General features: G+C 42.4%; 1 protein-coding gene across 1 annotated transcript in view; it reads left to right on the forward strand.

The window, feature by feature from the left end:
- Positions 1 to 25156, forward strand: part of LOC126210429 (luciferin sulfotransferase-like) — a 111635-nt gene that overhangs the window by 37436 nt on the left and 49043 nt on the right. The window contains exons 2-3 of the mRNA XM_049939660.1: positions 1186 to 1410; positions 13628 to 13727. Coding sequence (XP_049795617.1) covers positions 1209 to 1410; positions 13628 to 13727 — 302 coding nt within the window. The 5' untranslated portion in view covers positions 1186 to 1208. The remainder of the gene's footprint in view (positions 1 to 1185; positions 1411 to 13627; positions 13728 to 25156) is intronic.

Below are 25156 nucleotides of genomic sequence, written 5' to 3' on the forward strand. Positions count from 1 at the left end.
AATTCCACTCGTGCGTGCCTTCAGGGAGGTCAAAATATGGTGACCTGAAGGAACTAAGTCATGGAAAATACGGGAGTGGTTCAAAACTTCCCAACCAGATGAATCCAATAGTTGCTTGGTGGCTGAGGCTGTGTGAGCCTCTCGTCTTCATTCGCCTCCTTTTGTTTTGAGTGCTCCTTTAGAGTTTTTTTAGGGTCTTACAGTATCGTTGCGCATTGATGGCCTCCCCATGAGATAGAAATTCGACCAAAATGATACCTTTTCAGCCCCAAAACACTGAGTTCGCGTTTGTATTTGCTCCAAATTGTGCTTTTGAATTTTTTGTCTGATGGGAAATTGGTATGATGCCATTCTGACGATTGTCTTTTTGTCTCAGACGTGTAATGGGCAACCATTGTTTCATATCCTGTCATAGTACAGCACAGAAAATTCTCACTTCCCAATTCAAGTCGCTCAAGAAACTCGCGGTTGCTATTAACCGGATTTTTCATGTGCTGCTCCGTCAGATCTTTTGGGAGCCGTCTAGGGCACAGTTTCCAGTATCCTTGCGTTTCTGTGAGGTCTGGTACAACAGAGTGCTGGAGAGTTGTCGAAACATCGCACAAATTTTATCCAGAGTCAATCGGTGGTCTTCACGAACAGTTTCCTCCATTTTTTGCACCAACTCATCATTCAGAATGGAAGGTCTTCCACACCTCTGTTCGTCATGAACATCTTTTCTGTCTCCACTAAAGTCTCTACACCACTTCAACTCACTCGCACTGTTCATAAAACTTTCGCCATGAACAGTTTTTATCCGCGAAAAAATTTCGGGAATTCTTATTCTTCCTGCTAGAAGGAAACGGGTCGCAGCACCTGGTTCGCACTTGGCGGGGTCTCTCCCACGTCTTTCACGCAGCTCCACACCACAACATGAGTTCACGTACTACTGTGTTCTTGCGACGCTCACCCTCGTGAGGGGATCCCCCACTATCACTCAGTGTTGCCAGTCCTAAAAAAAAAACAGTGGCCCATTTTGGTCACAGTACACTTACCTTCTTAATATGACTTATACTTTGTGAACCTACATTAACGAGAAACACTGTTGAAGTTTCTATTGCATGATGGGTGTAAGACATTATTCTCAATGTTTTGTCCTTAAATAGCTACTGAAAGACCAGTCACAGCTGTACCAATTCCTTGCAGGGAGCGAGGCGACGCTTGAAGAGATGTCGGTTTCGGCGGAGCCGCTCGACACGCCGCGGATGCGAGAGTTCCTGTCCAAGATCGCCGGGCCCTACAACCAGGACTACGTCACGCTGTCGCCCTCCAGCTGCGTCATGCCCACGCTCTATATGGACATCGCCCAGAAGGTGATCGACTTCGAGGTCAGGTCGGACGACGTCTGGATAGTCACCTACCCAAAATGCGGTGAGTCCAGTCTGCCAAACTGAGAATTCTCTCCAAAGAACGCGCACATAGTCAGTTTTTCTGTTACAGTCATTTATCGCAAGATCTGTTTGATGCAGTTCACCACAGTACTCTAATGCGCACAAATCTTCATCGCTGTATAACTATTGTTCCATTCATTCATCTGAACCTGTCTCTGTTTTCCTCTACAGTACACCCCCTGAAACACGCACATACAATTTCCTCCGGTTTCAGATTGTTCCTCGAAGGCTCAGGATGTGTTCCATTAACTGATCAACTGACCTTTTCGTCTAGTCACATTGTGCCATGAAGTTCCTTTTTCCCCAATCAAAGTCAATACCTCTTTATTGCACATTCGATATGTCCATGTAATCTTCCTCTTGTCCGCCCGCGGTAGCTCAGTGGTCAGCGCGACAGGATGTCAGTCCTAAGGGCCCGGGTTCGATTCCTGGCTGTGTCGGAGATTTTCTCCGCTCAGGGACTGGTTGTTGTGTTGTCCTAATCATCATCATTTCATCCCCATCGACACGTAAGTCGCCGAAGTGGCGTCAAATCGAAAGACTTGCACCCGGCGAACGGTCTACCCGACGGGAGGTCCTAGTCACACGACATTTTTTTTTTTCATCTTCCTCTTGCTCACTTACTACGCTGTCGTCAGTCATTTTACTGTCCCAACAGCATATACCACACTCACGGAAAACGAGACACCAGAGCAACACGAATTGGTTTGAGTGTTTCTACAGCTGAAAGATGATGTCTGTTCGAATTTCGCTTCAGTCGCATAAGAGCGGTACCAGTAAAGCCACTCTCTCTCTCTCTCTCGCTTGCGCCTTTTCCCGCATCACACAGGGTCGGCATGGTTAAACGGATTTGGCAAAGTTAGTTTAAGGGGTGGCTTGATGCCCTACCTCCAGCCACCCCGTACCGCCCCGGGACGGAATTAATGGACCCCAATTGTCTGCGACTAGTGTAATCCAGGGAAAAGTACGAACATCTTCAGATGTCTGCGAGTCGTGTAACTAGGCGGAACGTGGGGATCAGCCCGGCAGTCACCTAGTAGGACGTGGAAAACCGCCTAAAAATCACATCCAGGCTGGCCGGCACACCGCCCGTCGTCGTTAATCCGCTGGGCGGTTTCCATCTGGGGCCGGCGCACCTACCGAGTCCAGTAAGTACCGCATTTAGCGTTCTCGACTACCCTGGCTTGTGCTAGTAAAGCCACTATGAGAATGCAAATCAGGTTTGCTTTAAGTATAAGCTGTAACTGAGCTGAGCAGTAGTTATTTTTGAGACTGGACCTGGTGAGTTGATGTTAGTCGAGAATCTGCTTAAGGTGACAAAGACGTCATTATCAGCACCTCACTGAGTTCGAACGAGGTCCCGTAATATGGCTATGAGAGGCTGGGCGATCCTTCTGCGGTATTGCAGAAAGACTTGACAGGAATGTAGCCACTGTACATCATTGCTGGCAGCGGTGGCCACGAGAATGTACAGTCGAAAGAAGACTAGTCTCTGGACGACTCCATAGCACTAACGAGATGGAAGTCCGTCGTGTTCGGTGTATGGCTATGGCGTATCGGAATTGCGTATGTAGCAGGAATATTGAGCACAAACTGGCATCAGAGTGACACAACGAACTGTAGCAAATTGTTTACTTCAAGGACAGCTCTCAGCCAGATGCCAATAGCGTGCATTCCACTGTCCCCAAACCACCGCCAATTGCGTATTCAGCGAGAGCTCATTGGAAGGCAGAGTGGATTTCTGTTGTGTTTTCTAATGCAAGCTGGTGCTCTCTCGATGTCAGTGACGGCCCTGTGTTGGTTAGAACGAGGCCAGTTGAGGACCTGTAATAACCAACCTGCCTGCGTGCTAGACATAATTGGGCTACACCTGGAGTTATGCAAGCAGGAGTAGTTTCGTGGTTGTCCCTCGGACCCTGCCTGCAAATTTGTTCGTCTGTGTGGTGACTCGACCTGTATTGAGCATCCCTGAATATGGAAGTTAATAGGAATACAAAAAAAGGGAGGAAGGTTTATCTGTTTAGCAAGAGTAATAGAAGGCAGATTTCAGACTACCTAACAGATCAAAACGAAAATTTCTGTTCAGACACTGACAATGTTGAGTGTTTATGGAAAAAGTTCAAGGCAATCGTAAAATGCGTTTTAGACAGGTACGTGCCGAGTAAAACTGTGAGGGACGGGAAAAACCCACCGTGGTACAACAACAAAGTTAGGAAACTACTGTGAAAGCAAAGAGAGCTTCACTCCAAGTTCAAACGCAGCCAAAACCTCTCAGACAAACAGAAGCTAAACGATGTCAGTTAGCGTAAGGAGGGCTATGCGTGAAGCGTTCAGTGAATTCGAAAGTAAAATTCTATGTACCGACTTGACAGAAAATCCTAGGAAGTTCTGGTCTTACGTTAAATCAGTAAGTGGCTCGAAACAGCATATCCAGACACTCCGGGATGATGATGGCATTGAAACAGAGGATGACACGCGTAAAGCTGAAATACTAAACACCTTTTTCCAAAGCTGTTTCACGGAGGAAGACCGCACTGCAGTTCCTTCTCTAAATTCTCGCAAAAACGAAAAAATGGCTGACATCGAAATAAGTGTCCAAGGAATAGAAAAACAACTGGAATCACTCAACAGAGGAAAGTCCACTGGACCTGACGGGATACCAATTCGACTCTACACAGAGTACGCGAAAGAACTTGCCCCCCTTCTAACAGCCGTGTACCGCAAGTCTCTAGAGGAACGGAGGGTTCCAAATGATTGGAAAAGAGCACAGGTAGTCCCAGTCTTCAAGAAGGGTCGTCGAGCAGATGCGCAAAACTATAGACCTATATCTCTGACGTCGATCTGTTGTAGAATTTTAGAACATGTTTTTTGCTCGAGCATCATGTCGTTTTTGGAAACCCAGAATCTACTCTGTAGGAATCAACATGGATTCCGTAAACAGCGATCGTGTGAGACCCAACTCGCTTTATTTGTTCACGAGACCCAGAAAATATTAGATACCGGCTCCCAGGTAGATGCTATTTTTCTTGACTTCCAGAAGGCGTTCGATACAGTTCCGCACTGTCGCCTGATAAACAAAGTAAGAGCCTACGGAATAGCAGACCAGCTGTGTGGCTGGATTGAAGAGTTTTTAGCAAACAGAACACAGCATGTTGTTATCAATGGAGAGACGTCTACGGACGTTAAAGTAACCTCTGGCGTGCCACAGGGGAGTGTTATGGGACCATTGCTTTTCACAATATATATAAATGACCTAGTAGATAGTGTCGGAAGTTCCATGCGGCTTTTCGCGGATGATGCTGTAGTATACAGAGAAGTTGCAGCGTTAGAAAATTGTAGCGAAATGCAGGAAGATCTGCAGCGGATAGGCACTTGGTACAGGGAGTGGCAACTGTCCCTTAACATAGACAAATGTAATGTATTGCGAATACATAGAAAGAAGGATCCTTTATTGTATGGTAGCAGTTACTTCTGTAAAATATCTGGGAGTATGCGTGCGGAACGATTTGAAGTGGAATGATCATATAAAATTAATTGTTGGTAAGGCGGGTACCAGGTTGAGATTCATTGGGAGAGTGCTTAGAAAATGTAGTCCATCAACAAAGGAGGTGGCTTACAAAACACTCGTTCGACCTATACTTGAGTATTGCTCATCAGTGTGGGGTCCGTACCAGATCGGGTTGACGGAAGAGATAGAGAAGATCCAAAGAAGAGCGGCGCGTTTCGTCACAGGGTTATTTGGTAACCGTGATAGCGTTACGGAGATATTTAATAAACTCAAGTGGCAGACTCTGCAAGAGAGGCGCTCTGCATCGCGGTGTAGCTTGTTGTCCAGGTTTCGAGAGGGTGCGTTTCTGGATGAGGTATCGAATATATTGCTTCCTCCTACTTATACCTCCCGAGGAGATCACGAATGTAAAATTAGAGAGATTCGAGCGCGCACGGAGGCTTTCCGGCAGTCGTTCTTTCCGCGAACCGTACGCGACTGGAACAGAAAAGGGAGGTAATGACAGTGGCACGTAAAGTGCCCTCCGCCACACACCGTTGGGTGGCTTGCGGAGTATAAATGTAGATGTAGATGTAGATGTATTGCTGCCAATCCTGAACAGCATTCCAGGGGTATTGTCCGTCAGGATAGCGCTCGCCTGCATATCGCTGCTGTAGCCCAGCATGCTCTACAGTGTTGACATGTAGCCTTGGTCTGCTCGTTCACCAGGCTTCTCTGCAATCGAGCGCATATGGGGCATCAATGGCTGACAACTCCAACTCCATCCACAAACAGCATTAACTGTCCCTGCATTAACAAACCAAATGCAACAGGCATGAAACGCCATCTCACAGGCATCTGGCAACTGTAAGGCACAATTAATGCACGTTTGCATCCTTGAATTCAACATTCTCGCGGCTATACCGGTTATTAATGTAGGGATGAAAGACAACATCCTTGTCTTACACCCTTTTTAATTCTAGCACTTCGTTCTTGGTCGTCCACTTTTATTGTTCCCTGTTGGCAATGACTTGCCTCGTGCTTAAATTAATCTGTGATTGTGTTATGCTAATTACTTAAATATGTTACCTAGGCAAATTTATTTGCGAAATTTCATTACTCTACATTTTTTCGGTGTTGCAATTTTTTTTCAGTGCATTTTTAGCGTCTCAGTCCCTAATCTAACACTCCCAGTGACACCAGACTTAATTCGAGCAATCGTCTTTATCTTTGGTTTACTTTCCTCGATGCTCATCTTATAAACTCTTTTTCATAACATTTCGTTCAACAGATTTCTAGGTCGTTTGACGTCAGAATTATGTAATCGATAAATCTCAAAGTTGTTATTTCTTCTGCCGGAACTTTAACCCCTTTTGCAGTTTGTCGTCAATGCATATTGAGTAACAATGAGGATGGGCTGCAAACCTGTTGCACTCCTAAATTATCTCTCCCTTTCGCTCCTTCGATTATTTCAGCACCAGTATGGTATCTCTTCTAGTTGTAGATGACTGTGGCTTCATAACTCCAAAATGAATGTTAGATCCATCATTGCCGAAAGCTACAAATTCCATAAATCTGACATTGCATTTCTTCACCTTATCGTATATTGTTTCAAGCATTTGTAAATTTCCAGACAAGGGTAGAGCAAATTTTTAAGTGGGTTGGTTAATATTAGTCGTTTATTACTTCTGCAGATAATAATTTTATTGTCAGTATTTTATAATCTTCGCGTATTAAGCTAGCATGCAAACCTTTTATCACCTGCCCTCTGTGGTACTGGGATTACTGTAAGGTGCTGTAAGCATTTTAATTTCAGTGATGTTATTGAAATGCTGATTTGACTAATACTTGTATTTAACAAATGTTCACTCATAATTTGATAACTGTCAGTAACTGATCGTCTTTATATTGTAATTCTCCTCTTCATTACGTCAGTTGTACTGAAAGGCGTCAGCTGGTCATTCTGGCTTCTTTCAATGGTCGTGCATGTGCGCCAGGCGCTCGTGTCCTGTTTTCATCTCAAAGTATTGTAGTCTGCCAGGCAGCATTCCTCTGAGCGGAATAGGCAGTCGCGTGATGTATCTTGCACACCTCAAACTCTTTGACACGCGGCAGCCAATCAGAGGCCACACTACTACATTTCTAGAGAACGTGTCTGGACAGGAAGGCACTCTTGTACTCTTGGGCCAGCGTTTGTGTAGCGTGGACGTTCTGGTCACAGTTTCCACTAGGACGATGCAAATCCACGGCTTCAACGTGCTGTCCATATGATTGGGTAACGTCACTGAATACTTTCAGTCTGACAAAGTACGTTTCACTCACAGCACTTTCGGTCCTTGCAGATGGTGAAATTTGTGAGTCATGTGTGTAGGGAATAAGTTCTCACAGTCTGACTTATTCAAACTGTAATGTAAACCAGTTTTCCTGAGTGATGAGATCGGAACCATGTGGCCAAGTATCACAGCCTTGAACATTGGTTGCAGCTTACTTGTCTCGCAACTTAAGAAGAGAAGAACGATTTTAGCGTGTTGTTTTCTGGTAATTATTATTATCGTTAATTCCCCATTTAGAAGAGCGTTGAAACGCAATCAATTTTGATGGCACTTTTTTTGTCTCTTTCTTTTCTCTTAGCAAAAACCTCCCATATATTCACTGTGTTTCTTCTTCCTCTATTCTGTCCACTTCTTTCCTGGTTTCTTCTCCTTTGGTATTTCCTCGAATTTCTGTTTCCTGATTTTTTCTCTATATTTTTCTCTGTTCGTTATTTCTTCTGTGGAGATATTTAGTTTCTTGGGGTCTTCTATGGTTTCCTTTGCCAAGTCAGTTTTCATCGTATTACTCATCACTATGTTAAAAATCTTCTTGATCAGCCTATTTTCGTTCATCCTATAAATTTGCCCATAGAATTTAGCCCTTCTTTTTCTGATGTTGTTTGTAATTGTCTCCATCTGTTTGTACAGTTCTTTTGTTGGTCTTTTTATCCAGATCGCCTGTCTCTGAACTGGCCCATAGATCTTTCTCAGATTTTTCCTCTCTTGCTTATCCATTTCTTTGATTTTCGTTCTTCCCCCTGATTACTGTCGTTTCTGAGGCATTCAAGGTTTTGGGTAAGAATACTTTTTTGTAATGTCTTAATTTGGCATTAATGGAAATACTTCTTTTGTTGTAATGGTTCCATGTAAGTCTGTAAGCGTTTGTTACTTTGCAACTCTTTCTTCATTGACTGTCGAATTTAGTCCTGTTTTCTGTATAATCTCTCCCAGGTATTTGAAACTTTCAGCTTGTGCTATCTTTACATACTTTGTTAGCAGTGGGTCTCCGTCTGTGGATTTTGTGTCCATATACTGGATTTTTTCATACGAAATTTGTACTCCTGTTCTGGCTGCGATTCCATGTAATGTCTCTAGGGCTTCTTTGGCCTCTTTTCTGTTATTTCTTATGATGGCTATATCATCGGCAAAGGCCAGACATTTTATGTTGATGGTTTTATTTTTGCGTCTCCCCATCTTTACCCCATTGACTCCTTTGTACCACGTCCTTATTATTTTCTCTAGAACTGCGTTAAATAAAATAGGTGACAGGTCATCCCCCTGTCTCACTCCTTTCTTGATTCCAACGGTTCCGAGGTCTCTCCCATGAACTTCACTTTGGATTTTGGATTTGCTAATGTTTCCTGGATTAGTTTCCTGATCTTGTTGTCTGCCTTCATTTCTACCAGTGTACTGAAAATTGTTTCTCTGTCTATGGAATCGTAGGCCTTCTTGAAATCAACAAATGTTATTGTGGTCTTTCTGGACTTTGTCATTGTTAATATTGTTCTCAGGCACTATTCACTGCATAATCTTCCCTTCCTGAACCCTGCTTGGTACTCCCTGATATGTGGATCTATTTGAGGTTCTACGCGATTTAACAGAGCTTTGAATAGAATTTTGTATGTCACAGGCAGTAACTAAATTCCTCTACAGTTATTAGGCTCTGTTTCGTCTTCTTTCTTCTGGAGGGGGTGTATTAGGGATGACTTCCATTCTTCTGGCATCTTTTCTGTTTCCCAGATGTTTTTGATTATTCTGTGTATTTTGGGTGTAATGTTTTCATTGTGTAATTTCCATATGTCTGCAGTCAGTCCATCTGCTCCTGGTGCTCTGTTATTTTTCAATGATTTTATTATTTTCACTATTTCTTCGTGCGTTGGGGGTTCGGAGTCCTGGCTAGGTTCTGGGTTTGTAAACTGTAATCTCTGTTTTGGTTCATCACAGTTGAGTAGTGTGAGTATCGAGCCAATATTTAACAGTTATTCTTCGTATTTGTCTCCAGCGTTCCATCTTGTCTTTTGAAGCATAAGTTTGGAGGTTGATACGCGGTCATATTTTCTCGGAAAATTCTGTAAAAATTCCGTGTGTTGTTTCTGGTGAAGTCTTCTTCTACTTCCTTCAACCTGCTGTTCTCGTAACCTCTTTTTTTCTCTGCGGATTATGTTTAAAGTGTTTTTCTGTATCCTTTTGAATTCTTCCCATTTTTCTTGTGTTCTATGGCTGTTAAATTTTTCCAGGCTTGTATTCTGTCTTCTATGGCTCTGTCGCATGTCATATTCCACCATCGACGTTTCCTTTTTCTCGGTGGTTGCCCCAGTTTTATCAGTTCTCTCATTTTTTCCGATAGTTCTGTCCAGTTGTTGCTGTTGATTTTCTTAATTTCTTCTATTATTTCTTTCTTGTTCAGACGCAGGTACTCTGGATCTGTTCTGAAAGGTCTGTTGGTTCTCTTGATTTGTCTGTTGGGTATAAATTTTGCTTCGATTTGGAGAAGGTAATGATCAAACCCAAAAACTCCTTTCCTAGCTCTTACGTTCAGTATTTCTCTAGTGTTTTTCATAGATATTGCTGCGTGGCCTATCTGAAGTTCTCCTATAGCATTGTTGGGAGGATTTACTAGTTTTCTGGGTGGTTTCTGGAATTGCTTTTAGGTAATTTTCAGCTCATAAAAAAATGGTTCAAATGGCTCTGAGCACTATGGGACTCAACTGCTGAGGTCATTAGTCCCCTAGAACTTAGAACTAGTTAAACCTAACTAACCTAAGGACATCACAAACATCCATGCCCGAGGCAGGATTCGAACCTGCGACCGTAGCGGTCTTGCGGTTCCAGACTGCAGCGCCTTTAACCGCACGGCCACTTCGGCCGGCTTTCAGCTCATAGTTCCTGCACTAATTTATCAAGTTCTCTTCATTTTTGTTTGTTCTCTTGTGGGCCGCGTGTGTTCGCTGCCATGTTTCGGAATTTTCTTTCCTTGCCTAAGTGGGAATTGAAATCCCCTAACAACACTTTTACGTGATTCTTGGGGATTTTGCTAGTAGTTTCTTCCAGATCTTCCCAGAATTCCTCTGCCATCTCTGGGTTCTTCTTGTTATAATTATATGTGGGGCATGTGCACGAATTAGTGTATTTCTGGTAATATTATTGATAAATTTTGTGTAGTATTTGAACGAAGTTGTAATCTCCTGCATGGTGTTATCTACCGTGTACAGAATTTTGAGCATTAGCTTTCGTCTTTTCATTACATTAAACAGTTCACTTTGTCTGAACTTGCAACAACGGGGCATTGTGTGCTTTTATTGTACCTCCACAATAAGATGCGCACTTCTGTACCTCGCATGCAGTTTCCTCTTGTCTTTCGTAGCATTTACAGCTGTCAGGTAAGTCGCGAAAGCTGGAGTTGGCCGACGCATGCAGTTCGAAGCAACGGCATCGCCACATCAGTTTCTTCACTGTAATTTTTGTCATTGCTTATTATGAGTTGAAAGTTCTTATTCCGTGTGCTCAGTTTCGTAGTATACAGACGCCGATACATTGTCTAGCACGATTTTGTACCAACAGGGTCAAACTCATTACACAGTGATGTATTAACGCTGCAGTATTACTGGTCAGGAACCGTTAAATGAAGTTCCCCGTTCCATTTACGAGCGTCCTGCCATCGTCGGTAGGAATTACCAACCAGATTGCGTTATCAGAATCATACCTAAATATTTGCTAAAATTTGGGTACAACTTTCGAAAGTTCAGAACATTAGTAGAATTTTTCAAGACGATGGTAGGCTTTCAGTGTTCGATATAACGGTTGTTATGACCAGACGAAACTGCTGTCATCCCGCCATAACTGAGGATTCTTTGATTGCTTGGGGAGTTGGTTCATTGGAACTACAACTGATGAGATATTAGTTTACTTTATTACTTGAATGATAAAAAGATTTATTTAACTTGATACGATCCTTTGCCACTGGAGTGCCTGAAAATTTACAACTATCACTGACTATGAAAGCAAAACTTGATACACTGATTACACAGGCCAACGAATTTTTTTTAAACTTTCTTTACTTTGATAGCTCATCTTCATAGATTTTTATGAGCTGAAAGCAAATCTAGCCTTATTTTTTTTGTATCACCCATAGTTTTCGAGCAATATGCTTTTTATAATATAGTAAAAAATCCAATGCTATACTAAACGGGGAAATTAATCAAATGCTTTCTTACAACATAAGCATGGTTTGTATTTATAGTAAGGTACTTAAAACAATGATATTTGTTAATAGAGATTTCACTTGTCAGCTGGAATTGGTTTGTACTTTCTTTCTCTTTATTCATTGAAGCTTCTTGTGTAGCTTTTTCTACCATGAGTCGCTTGCTGAACTTCTCGGTGAAGTGACCAGCAGTAGTCCCCCATCATGTTGGCGTTCCAGCGGCCTTGGTAGCGTTTTTCCATCACTTTAATATCCTGGTGAAAACGCTCTCCTTGCTCCTCACTAACATCTCCCATATTTTCCGGGAAGTAATCAAGATGACTCTTCAAAAAGTGAACTTTCAGGCTCATTAAATATCTTAAAGTTTTAAACTTATTTAACATTATAGCTATAATAGAAACATATTCTGGGTCTTTTTCATGTCCTAAGAACTTTGTAACGACTTGCTTAAATGATACCCATGCTTCTTTCTCTTTTAAGGTCATTGTGGATTCAAAGTTAACATCAGACATCAATTTTCTAATATCAGGTCCGACAAAGACGCCTTTTTTTAGTTTAGCTTCTGAAAGGTATGGAAACTTTTGGTATAGATACGCAAAGCCTTTACAAACTGTTTTACTAGGCCTAACTTTATGTTTAGAGGTGGTAGAAGTACGTTTTTTGGATCTACATCGTTTTTGCGTAGAATGTTCTTCTCATCAGGTTTTAAAGACTCCCTCCATATCATAGGAACAGCAAATCTAAAGGCTTTTTTTTCCTTTTTCCACCATTTTCTCCGATCTTCAACACACACATAACATACCTTATCTGACGCCCAACATTTATCATGATCACCAAGTTTCGATCCAAAGTATGATAGATAAAGCTTTTTCACAAAGCCTATAATGTTTCTTTGGTGTTTTTTAAGCACAAATTCATCACAAATATTACAAACACAGTCAGCAGAGTTTGTACAACCACTATAAGACATTGTACTGAGCACATGTACAGGTAACAGGAAAGTGAAGTTAGGTTGACAGTAAACAAAACACCATCTGTTAATACCAAAATAGAATCGACCTCTTTTTGCCAACAATGGTTTTTCAGCAGTGCTACCAACGTCATCTACATTCATTACACCTCCTTTTTAAATTATTTTAACTATATAAAAGCTGTTAAATTCTTAAAAAATCGCTTAATTTAATAAATTTAAGTGTAAAGTGTGAAGAAATATTTGGATTTCCCACCATAAAAAACATAAGAATGAGGTATTTTCAGCAAAAACGTTTTTCCCTCGTTGGCCTGTGTTATCAAAATCTTTTCTTGAAGTACAATGATCAACATTTACAAATATACATTTCCATCTGAGACTCGAAGAATACTTCAGTCCTACTCGATGATGATGACTGCTTCAGATGAGGTCACGAAATGCGCAGAGCGCTTCCATGCTCGGTTCTATATTGACCTCCGCATGAGGGCACTGCTGTGCTGAGAGAGGGGCGTGTCTCCTTCAGCCTCTCCCATTCATCGTTGCACATTGCAGCGAGACATCGCTAATGTCTGTTGTATCGATGGGGTTTGCTGACTGTGGTGTGGCACCACGATCTTTGGACGATACCACACTGTTACCATGTAGGGCTGGTCTCTGGGGTTTGGAAATAAGTCAACGAATTATATTAAGACAATACAATTAAGGAACTTAACATTATGAAATGTTACAGTATTACAGTGTCAATATTAATTACATGGTAAACTAATGTAATAGTGAAACTTCCTGGCAGATTAAAACTGTGTGCCGGACCGTGCCTCGAACTCGGGACCTTTGCCTTTCGCGGGCAAGTGCTCTGCCAACTGAGCCACCCAAGCACGACTCACGCCCCGTCCTCACAGCTTTAATTCCGCCAGTACCTCGTCTCCTACCTTCCAAACTTTACAGAAGCTCTCCTGTAATGTAATAGTCTTCAGACTTCCTGTCAATGTGCTCTTCAGGGGAATAGAGAGATTGGAGCTGGGCAGAAAGTTATTTAATTCAGCCTCATACTTCGCCACATTACCGACAAGATATTCAGTTTTCTCTGGTAGGTTGTTAAATATATGTGTAATACTAAGAGGCCATTGTCACTTTGCCGTTACACATTCGAATTTCTACAGCTTTTTTTATCATAAAGTCCCAGTGAGACGAAGGAGACTTTAAAACACGTCACATTTCTGTCTACAGGCACCACTTGGAGCCAGGAGATGATCTGGCTGGTCATGAATAACTTCGATTACGACACGGCGTACAAAATTCCGCTACATGAAAGGACTCCATTCATTGAGTAAGTAGAAAAAACAGTCAGTTATGGTCATTTGCTGTGGTTTGGTCACTGCGCACGCTACTGATTATCCATTTTGTAAGAACTTTTGTTTTGATTGAATTCCTATGGCGAAATCAATGTGGGAGTTTGTTGTGGTAGGTGTCCACTGGTAGAAGCAGTGGCGATTGCAGCAGGGCCGAATACAATAGCTCTGGATCGTTAGGCTGACATGTGGTGCAGGTCGTTCTGAGGAAAATTTTGTGATAACTAAACCGTTCAAACAGCTTTCTAGAACAATTTTGAAATTTGAGGCTTATTATCTAGTCCCACAAAATTTTACTGTTTGTAGATGATGTGGTCTTTGGACCAAAGGCTGGTAAGGTGCAGCTCTTCATGCTACTAAAAAGTACCTGTTACGTAATGCACTTTATACATTGATGGATTACTTAGATAAAACAGAGTAGGGGTTTGGTAAAAAAAGTGTTATACAAATAAATAATAATAATAATGATTATAAAACATCCAACAGCCCACATAACACCTTTACACCATGTTTTTCCTTTTTTTTCCTTCTCTAGAAAAACTTAATCCCAAGCTATGCATAGCACAGTACTAACACCTCTTCTTCTTTCTGAGCTCAACGTCTCACTCATTATAGAGGGATGATGATTCAGTTTTTCAGGACAGCAAATGGGAAGTTGCAGTACAGAAAGTGGCCCAGAGATTACCAATGTCTGTGTGTTTGTGTGTGTAGTGAGTGAAGTGTTATAAAACAATGTGTGTATAGTGTGTGCAGTGAATGATAGTGGGATATGAGTGAACAATGTGGCATTACATTATTTAATAAGTTATTTGTAAACGAAGTATTGTATACCAGGAGTACATTTAATGATTGTCTCTAACTAGGAATTTCTAAATGAATGTGCATACGAATTAGCTTATTTTAAATTGGTCTAAACTTGTAAAGACTTTGACATGTCCTATATCCTTGTAAAAAGAGATCTTCTTCTTCTGCTACTACTACTACTACTACTAGTACTACTCTATCCTGTGTAAACCTCATCTCCAAATAACTACTGTGACTCACGTCCATCTGAATCTGCTTACTGTATTTATCTTTTGGTCTCCTTCTACGATTATTACCCCCAAGATTTCCCTCCATTACTAAATTGATGATCCCCTGGTATCTCAGAACATGTCCTACCAACCTATCCCTTCTTTTAGTTAGGTTGCCCCACAAATTCCTCTTGTCCCCAATTCTATTCAGTACCTCCTCATTAATTACGTTATCTACTCATCTAGTCTTCAGCATTCTTCTGTAACACCACATTTGAGAAGTTTCTATTCTCTTCTTGTCTAATCTGTTTATCTCCTTGTTTCAATTCCATACATGCCTACGCTCCATACAAATACTTTCAGAAATGACTTCCTGACACTTCAATCTATATTCTATGTTAGCAAATGTCTCTTCTCCAGAAGCACTTTGGCTGCCATTGCCAGTCTATATTTTTATGCCCTCTCTACTTCGGCCATCATCAGTTATTTTTTTGCCCAAATAGCAAATCTCGTCTGCTACTTCTAGTGTCTCGTTTTGTAATCTAATTCCCTCAGTATCGCCTGATTTAATTCGATTATATTCCTTTTTTCTTGTTTTCTTTTTGCTGTTCCACATATATCCTCCTTTTAAAATACTGTCCATTCCGTTCAACTACTCTTCCGAGCCCTTTGCTGTGTACAGTATATCATTTATTAAATCGATTAAAACTATGGAAAGATGAAAAAATATAAAAAAGTTTTCTTCAGAGACTAGTTGCACTTTGAATTTCATTGTTATTCACTTACGAAGAAGGTATAGTCACAATTGCAGTTTTGGGAGTTAAGCTATAGCTGTCGTAATAACGCAATACTGATGTTTCCAAATTATTAGTTATTTCCTTCCGCTGGTAATATAATTAGTACCATAAAAACTCTAAATATATGTACATTTATATACACTACCAGAGTACCTGGCGTTGCCAATCCATTGATCCATCTTCCCCTTCCCACTCCTTCTCGACACCTCCTCCTCTCCCATATCGGAGTCCATCTCCCTCTTCCACTCTCTGTCTATCCTTTCCTCCCCCTACTCTCTCCACGTTATCACCTCCCACCTTAATAGGAGGTGCTCCTTCTTACCCCCAACCCTCATTATTTATTTCCAGATAGAAACTAATTCGTTCACCAAGAGTGATTGAAATCTATCCAACGGTTTAGTAGGAGACGTGGAACATACATACCTGCATACACTTTGTAAATAGCCTGTTTGTATGTTGGCAGCGCTATAGACTGACCAATGGATAGAGAAGTGTATGGACATTTTTTTTAAAAAGCAAACAATGTACTTAGAAAATTTTACCTTATTCATGTGACATCCAGTTCTAAAAATTATATAGTTGTCAATAATTCCACTGCCCAGATACTATCAGCAACATTCATCATCCTACATTTCCTTGGGTCTCACTTTACAATGCATGTCCTACCAACACCGAGTCTCCACTAAGAAAAAAACATGTCCATAAACTTCTCTATCCACTCGCTAACTGATACTCCGTCCAACCATAGACTCTCTTGCCGAGGGCGCAGAGCGCTGTTAGCGATATTAACACAGTCTATAGCACTGCCAGCATACAAACAGGCTTTTTACAACTGTGTAATACTGTATGTATGCATATGTTCCTTTGTCAAGTGTGAGTTCCTGTACTGTTCATCCAATTGCAGTAAAACTCCGATCAGATGTTTTGCGCACGCCTGTGAAGAACTATTACATCTCTTTTTAGACCCTGCCGTGGTGGCCGAGCGGTTCTAGGCGCTTCAGTCTGGAACCGCGCTGCTGCTACGGTCGCAGGTTCGAATCCTGCCTGGGGCATGGATGTGTGTGATGTCCTTAGGTTAGTTATATTTAAGTAGTTCTAAGTCTAGGGGACTGATGACCTCAGATATTAAGTCCCATAGTGCTTAGAGCCATTGGAACCATTGAATCTCTTTTAGAATAGATGGTGCGTGAGCCATTTCAACAGACCTGCGTACTTCATATAGTTTAGCGGCAGTTCATGTGTTTTTGCGCACGCACGACGCAGTTATGATATAACTGAACTGAATCTAATACGAGCAACGACATTTCAGTTCGTGAATGATGTAACAAGCGCCGTTGATAGCCAAATTTCAATTGCTGCCGACATTAGATAATAGATTCCACACACATTTTCTTTTATTTTTCCAAGAGAAATTGTAATAGAGGGCACAAAGCATTTCTCGCTGTCCAATCAGATATGCGAAACAAACGACATGCGATTGGTCGAGTTTTTTTAATTTTTTTATTATTTTTTTATTTGGCCTTTGAGTGTGTATTCAATTTAGCCATCGGCAACACATAGTGACAATGTACACATAATTGAATAAACAAATACAGAAATGCATATTTACAAGAATAAAAAGCTTAACTGTTACAGGTTTGTACATAATGTTTTAAAAATTGAATTGAATTATACCTCAGGCACAAAAGAAAGAGCATCGCGAGCTTCAGAAACAATCGAGCAGCAGGGAAGCGAAGCTGCAAACCGTTTCACACTGCTCGAACCAAGAGAACACTACACGCTTGTTTATACCTTAGTGCATTCTACTACGATGCTACTTGTGATTACAGCCTTCATTGAAGCGTGGTTATTGGAAAAATGGATAAATAACGCGTGTATTGCTGTGCGCTCAAATACTGGAATGAAACACCAGGAATATGCTGCGTGAGTGGAAGAGTGAAATTTTCGGAATTACATTCAGCACCCGAACCATTTCCAACATTGGTATCAGGCGACGCAAGCCGAGCGAAACATTTCTTGACAAACATAAGCAAGTACAGCTCTAAATGACATCGTACGGTTAGACAAATAACGCAACAGTACGTTTTCAGTGAAAAAGTGATGAACAGTATCATCGAGGCTATAAATTTAAATTTAAATTGAAAATTTACCGGAGAAGATGAACTGTTGCGACGCATCCCAATGGTTCCAACACATATGCTATTCTAGTTCGTAGTTTCCGGTACGACTCGCGTTTTGGAATGACCTTCAACGAAGTACAAGGACAGCCGCTACACGTGTGAGGACTTAATTCGGCAAATCCATGCTCCTCAAATGGTCTGCGTATGTGGACTGATGACGCGTCGGAAAAACTGATTTATTCATGTACGCACCAGATGTAAAAACGATACTACAGTGCACATCCACAAGCACAAGACGTTTACACAAATACTTTCTTTTTTTGAGTAGCACTAGAACACATGCGGAGTATTCGCCGGAATTTTTATAAAAATATATTCTTATTTAAGAAAACCTCATTTCTTTTTGGACTTTTGAAATTCCCGCTAAAACGCTTACACTGGGTGCGCGACCTATCTATGACGTCAGTAAATATGTATCAGATATTACATCTTACAAATTTCCCGTGATGCCCCGTTAGTAAATGAAGTTATCCGAAATTGTATACCGCAGCTCAAGAACCCGCGTCCGGCGAAAGGGAGTAAAACATTTTTATGGGTCCTCGCACTCTTGGAAATGAGGTATGCAGTAAATCTGCTTATTGAAAACTAGACTAAATCCAGTCTGCAAAAATTCCGTGAACTGGGCTTTTAAAACTCGTAGCAGTTTTGCGACTTCAAGTGCCAAGCGTTTGAACGGTCGCCATTCGCAATCTGACGCGATGTTTGGGAGGTGAATCGTCACGAGGTTGGTTTGATATGTCTGTAAACTTCCATGAAATAATGGAACATTTTTGTTACGACTTCATGCTTGCTAAGCTTGATTACTCCTAGGATCGTATAAAGAATTTCAACAATATACAGCGTACAGTTCATTGTTGACAGCCGTCTGAGTTGGTCAGTGTGCTGACTGCGATTGAAAATGGAGAAAACCGTTTTTTGTGCTGTTATTAAACATTTTCATTTGAAGGGTTGGACTGCCGCACAAATTGAAATAGAGGTGGACGGGATGAACGAGGTCTCTGGCACTAACACTAAAGACTATTTACTTTTGGATTAATGAATTTAAACGTGGTCGGTCAAGCACCGAAGACGAAGCGCGGGCCGGCCGTCCGATTGAGGTCATCACAAAGGAGACCATTGACAAAATCCATGATATGGTAATACAAGACCCCTGAATAAAAATTCGTAACATTGCTTACACTGCAGACATCTCGATTGAACGAGTGTATAGTATCCTGCACGGAGAACTGCCTATGAAGAAGCTGTGTGCGAGGATGGAGCAGCGATTGCTCGTAGTCAACCAGAAGCGCATCAGCACAACATTTCAGCACAATGTCTGGCGATGTTTAATCACAATGCGGAAGACTTTTTGCGCCGTCTTGTGACAGTTGATGAAACCTGGATCCATCATTACGCACCAGAGTCAAGTGCACGAAAGAAGGCAAGCACCATTTTGTGAGCAGGTAAGATAATGCCCACTGTTTTTTTTTAATTTCCGAGATAATAATCTTCTAGGTTACTCGGAAAAAGGCAGAACCATAAGTAGACCCTATTATGCTTCATTGTTGGATCATTTTAAACTTGCGTTGTCCAAGAAAAGTCCAAGATTGGCACGCAAAAAGGTGTTTATCCACCAGGATAATGCATCATCCCACACATTAGCGATGACAATGGCGAAAGTGCATGAAGTGGGCTTTGTATTGATTCCTCATCCACCAAACTAGCCACAGCCCAAAGTGACCTCCTCCTGTTCTCTAAGTCGAAACTTCGGCTTGCTGGGAAGAAATTTTCATCAAATGAAGAAGTGATAGTTGCAGTCAACGGGTATTTTGCACAATTTGACAGAACTTATTTTTCCGTTGGAATGAAAAAGCTGGAGGATTGCTGGACGAGGTGTATATCCCCCAAAGGACACTATGTCGAGAAGTAAGGTGAGTTGCTTACGAATCAAACAATCTTTTCTTGTGATTCTTCAGTTTCTCCCTGCGAATTTGTTGCTCGAACTGTCCACGGGTATACTCCCGGTTCATAGTGTCCAACGGGCACAGTTCGTGAGCGCACCTGACGATGGCGACATGTCTGATCGCCGAAATATTGTGCCCGCTGGACACTATGAACCGGCAGTATACCAGTGGACTGTTCGAGCAATCTTTTCTTGCTTTTTTTACCAGACTTATCAAACCATCCTCGTACACATCAGGTTCCCACTGAGACAGCTGAAAAAGCCCATACACTATAATTAGGTCTCTTACGATTATGAGAGGGCCTTCTTCATAGCTTTAAAACGAAGGCATTATTCTTATTACGAGGGCAGTTCAATAAGTAATGCAACACATTTTTTTTCTGAAACAGGGGTTGTTTTATTCAGCATTGAAATACACCAGGTTATTCCCCAATCTTTTAGCTACACAACACTATTTTTCAACGTAATCTCCATTCAATGCTACGGCCTTACGCCACCTTGAAATGAGGGCATGTATGCCTGCACGGTACCATTCCACTGGTCGATGTCGGAGCCAACGTCGTACTGCATCAATAACTTCTTCATCATCCGCGTAGTGCCTCCCACGGATTGCGTCCTTCATTGGGCCAAACATATGGAAATCCGACGGTGCGAGATCGGGGCTGTAGGGTGCATGAGGAAGAACAGTCCACTGAAGTTTTGTGAGCTCCTCTCGGGTGCGAAGACTTGTGTGAGGTCTTGCGTTGTCATGAAGAAGGAGAAGTTCGTTCAGATTTTTGTGCCTACGAACACGCTGAAGTCGTTTCTTCAATTTCTGAAGAGTAGCACAATACACTTCAGAGTTGATCGTTTGACCATGGGGAAGGACATCGAACAGAATAACCCCTTCAGCGTCCCAGAAGACTGTAACCATGACTTTACCGGCTGAGGGTATGGCTTTAAACTTTTTCTTGGTAGGGGAGTGGGTGTGGCGCCACTCCATTGATTGCCGTTTTGTTTCAGGTTCGAAGTGATGAACCCATGTTTCATCGCCTGTAACAATCTTTGACAAGAAATTGTCACCCTCAGCCACATGACGAGCAAGCAATTCCGCACAGATGGTTCTCCTTTGCTCTTTATGGTGTTCGGTTAGACAACGAGGGACCCAGCGGGAACAAACCTTTGAATATCCCAACTGGTGAACAATTGTGACAGCACTACCAACAGAGATGTCAAGTTGAGCACTGAGTTGTTTGATGGTGATCCGTCGATCATCTCGAACGAGTGTGTTCGCACGCTCCGCCATTGCAGGAGTCACAGCTGTGCACGGCCGGCCCGCACGCGGGAGATCAGACAGTCTTGCTTGACCTTGCGGCGATGATGACACACGCTTTGCCCAACGACTCACCGTGCTTTTGCCCACTGCCAGATCACCGTAGACATTCTGCAAGCGCCTATGTATATCTGAGATGTCCTGGTTTTCCGCCAAAAGAAACTCGATCACTGCCCGTTGTTTGCAACGCACATCCGTTACAGCCGCCATTTTAACAGCTCCGTACAGCGCTGCCACCTGTCGGAAGTCAATGACACTATACGAGACGAAGCGGGAATGTTTGAAAATATTCCACAAGAAATTTCCGGTTTTTTCAACCAAAATTGGCCGAGAAAAAAAATGTGTTGCATTACTTATTGAACTGCCCTCGTATTATACTCTTCAGCATGGTGGAGCCCCACAGTCGACAATCCTCACAGCTGTCACACCGGACTCTCGTAACCGTTGCTGTGGTTCAGTGGTTCCCAATCTGGGAGTAATTACCCCTTAAGGGGTAAAGTGAATTTTTCTGAGGGGTAAAAACTAAACGGTTCGATTCTGTTTCAGTCGCGAAACTAAATTATTTTCAAAAGGTCATTACTATTCTCATCATTTTGTAGGACTCTAATATGGATTATATAAGTTATCAGTAATTACTTTTTCTCAGTATCATTAATGGCGTGGAGGTTGGGGAGATGTGGTCCATCTGTAAAGGAGACCGCTTATAAAACACTAATACGACCTATTCTTAAGTACTGCTCGAGCGTTTAGGATCCCTATCAGGTCGGATTGAGGGAAGGCATAGAAGCAATTCAGAGGCGGGCTGCTAGATTTGTTACTGGTAGGTTTGATCATCACGCGAGTGTTACGGAAATGCTTCAGGAACTCGGGTGGGAGTCTCTAGAGGAAAGGAGGCGTTCTTTTCGTGAATCGCTACTGAGGAAATTTAGAGAACCAGCATTTGAGGCTGACTGCAGTACAATTTTACTGCCGCCAACTTATATTTCGCGGAAAGACCACACAGATAAGATAAGAGAGATTAGGGCTCGTACAGAGGCATATAGGAAGTCATTTTTCCCTCTGTTGGGGAGTGGAACAGGGAGAGAAGATGCTAGGTGTGGTACGAGGTACCCTCCGCCATGCACCGTATTGTGGATTGCGGAGTATGCATGTAGATGTAGATGTAGATGAAGATTACAGGTTCCTCACATAGTCCACCCATTACACACATATATTGTGCTTTGTCCCGTATATCGTTGATTAGTTTCTGTTCACGTGCCTCTGCAACGAAGTGAACTGCACGTGTGTATTTTACTGTGTAGACTAGTGGTTAGAAAATTAATCGTAGTTTTTGTTTTTGCCTAAGTCCTGTGAATATTCTTGTGTAGGGCGGCTTCCCAGTGTAAATTTTCCGTGTAGAGAAATTTGTTTATGTTTAATAGTTTGCGGTCTCAGAGTTCAGTGAGAAATCTGCACACCAACTTTTAGTGTTACTTTATTCTCCTTTGGTATATTTTAAAACTCAGTAGCGCCATTTAAGACGTCATATGTATTTCATACACAGTACGATATGGCTAGGGACTTCTTGTTGTGAGCGGACACAAGGAGAGTTGGCTGCTGTCCGTAAACAGCTGGAAGCTGTGTTGGCTACCATCGACAAGCTTCTAGCTAATGCTCGAAGTTGCGGTGACGTCGGGGTGCCAGTGACGAGATCGGCGACACCTTTCGTGCCCTTCACGGTAAATGATGACAGCCAAAACAGTTGCAGGATAAAGATTTATTAAAATTCTTGACCAAGGTTTCCGTATATATATATATATATATATATATATATATATATATATATATATATATAAAATAACCTTTATATTATATATATTTTTATATATACCGACACCTTGGTCAAGAATTTTAATAAATTTTTATCCTGCAACTGTTTTGGCTGTCATCATTTACCGTGAAGAATTTCAAAAATTTCTGCTTCAGCCATGTTTAAAATCTTGACCTTTGGTGCCACTAGAATCCCCTGGTGGCCCGTAGGTCCATGTGGCTTCCGATACGCAACATCCGGTCCGTCCTCACTCCAGAGAGTGGCAGTGGTGGGTTCGCGTGTCACTGGGCGGAAGGCTAAAGAGGGAGCAGGCCGTGCGGATGGCTCCCTATGTCATAGCAACAGGTACGAGTTGCTTCCCAGTGTTGATGATAATTCTGAGCCAGCACGGGATGCCTCTCCTGTTGGGCCAGTGGCCGATTTTCCTGCCCACTCCGGACAAGTGTGGAGGGTGGATATGCTAGTCATTGGGAGCTCCAATGTTAGGCGGGTGATGGAGGGCCTCACGGAGATAGCAGGCAATGCGGGAAAGGATTCCAGTGTGCATTCGGTATGTTTGCAGGGAGGTCTCATCCGTGATGTGGAGGAGGCCCTGCCGGTGGCTATCGAGCGCACTGGGTACAAGCAGCTGCATGTAGTGGCACATGTCGGCACGAATGACGAATGCCGCTTGGGTTCTGAGGCCATCCTCGGCTCCTTTCGGCGGCTGGCTGATTTGGTGAAGGCATCTAGCAAAGCACGCGGGGTGCAGGCTAAGCTGTCTATTTGTAGCACCGTACCCAGGGTTGATTGCGGTCCTCTGGTTTGGAGCAGAGTGAAAGGTCTAAACCAGAGCCTCAGACGACTCTGCGACGGTATCTGATGCGAATTTCTTGACCTCCGCTATCGGGTGCAGAATTGTAGGGTTCCCCTTAATAGGTTAGGTTCAAATGGTTCATATGGCTCTGAGCACTATGGGATTTAACATCTGAGGTCATCAGTCGCCTAGAACTCAGAACGTCTTAAACCTAACTAACCTATGGACATCACACACATCCATGCCCGACGCAGGATTCGAACTTGCGGAAGTAGCGGTCGCGCGGTTCCGGACTGAACCGCCTAGAACCACACGGCCACAGCGGCCAGCTAATAGGTCAGGCGTGCACTACACGCAGGAATCGGCTACTAGGGTAGCGGAGTACGTTTGGCGTGCACTGGGACTATTTTAGGTTAGAGGACCCCTCCATTTGGAGCAAACATGATTTGTCTGTTAAATCAGCGATCTCAGAGAATCTTGGGCCTCGCAGATCAGAGATAGAAAAGATTAATATGATTTTAATAAACCGCAGGAGCATCCAAGGAAAGGTCCGAGAATTAGTATCGCATACTGAAGGTTATAATGCACAGATAGTACTGGGAACAGAAAGCTGGTTGAAGCTAGACGTCAGAGACAACGAAATCCTAAGTTCAGACTGGAATGTTTATCGTAAGGATAGGTTAGTAGCCAATGGTGGCGGCGTGTTTGTTGCAGTATAAAATTCGATAAAATCTAGCGAGGTAATCACGGATTCCGAATGTGAATTAATCTTGGTGAAATTGATAATCAATAACGGTCAAAAATGGTGATCGGATGCTTTTACAGACGCGTATAGTGACGTGTACTTCGATGACTGAAGTGCTGTTGTCGACTGTTTACCGTCTAATACACATATCATAGCTTACGAAAAGGCCTAAGGATGGTAAAAGGAAATGTCACTTCGCGGATGTTAACACGAAAGAGTGGTCTTTTTGTCAAGTAAGAACGTATGGACCAGGAGCCATTGTGTGAGATTTGTAGCTGTTTCATCTCAGCGACTCACGGCGGTAAGGCATATGTCAGGCATCACATTTCTACGAAGAATCATGCAGATTCGCGGTGACATCGACATCAAACGCTGTTTCTACATTCATGTTTAAGGAAGATACCCAGAAAGAAATGCTCGTTACTGCTGCAGAACTAACAACAGCTTATAAAGTTGTCAAGCATCATCGGTTCTTCAGTTGTCTTGACTCTACAGCAAAACTGACTCTCGCAATGTATCCTGGCTCCAAAGTCGCCGCAAAGCTGTGTACAGCCACGAGCAAAGCTGCAGCAATTGTTAAAAACGTCCTCGCGCACACACAGTGTCTGAATGCATAAAACAATTGCCAGAAGTTTCATTTTACGGCATAGACACCGATGCGTCGAACCAAAAGGCTGAAAAGATGTTTTCCTTAGTTGTTCAATACTTTATTGAAACTGACTGAATTCAACAGAAGATGTTGAAGTTTCATTCGTCGAATAACGAAACATGGGAGAGAATTGCAAACGTTTGTCTAGACACTTTAAGACAAC

Source organism: Schistocerca nitens, chromosome 10 (assembly GCF_023898315.1).
Source record: "Schistocerca nitens isolate TAMUIC-IGC-003100 chromosome 10, iqSchNite1.1, whole genome shotgun sequence".
NCBI classification, from domain to species: Eukaryota; Metazoa; Arthropoda; class Insecta; order Orthoptera; family Acrididae; genus Schistocerca; species Schistocerca nitens.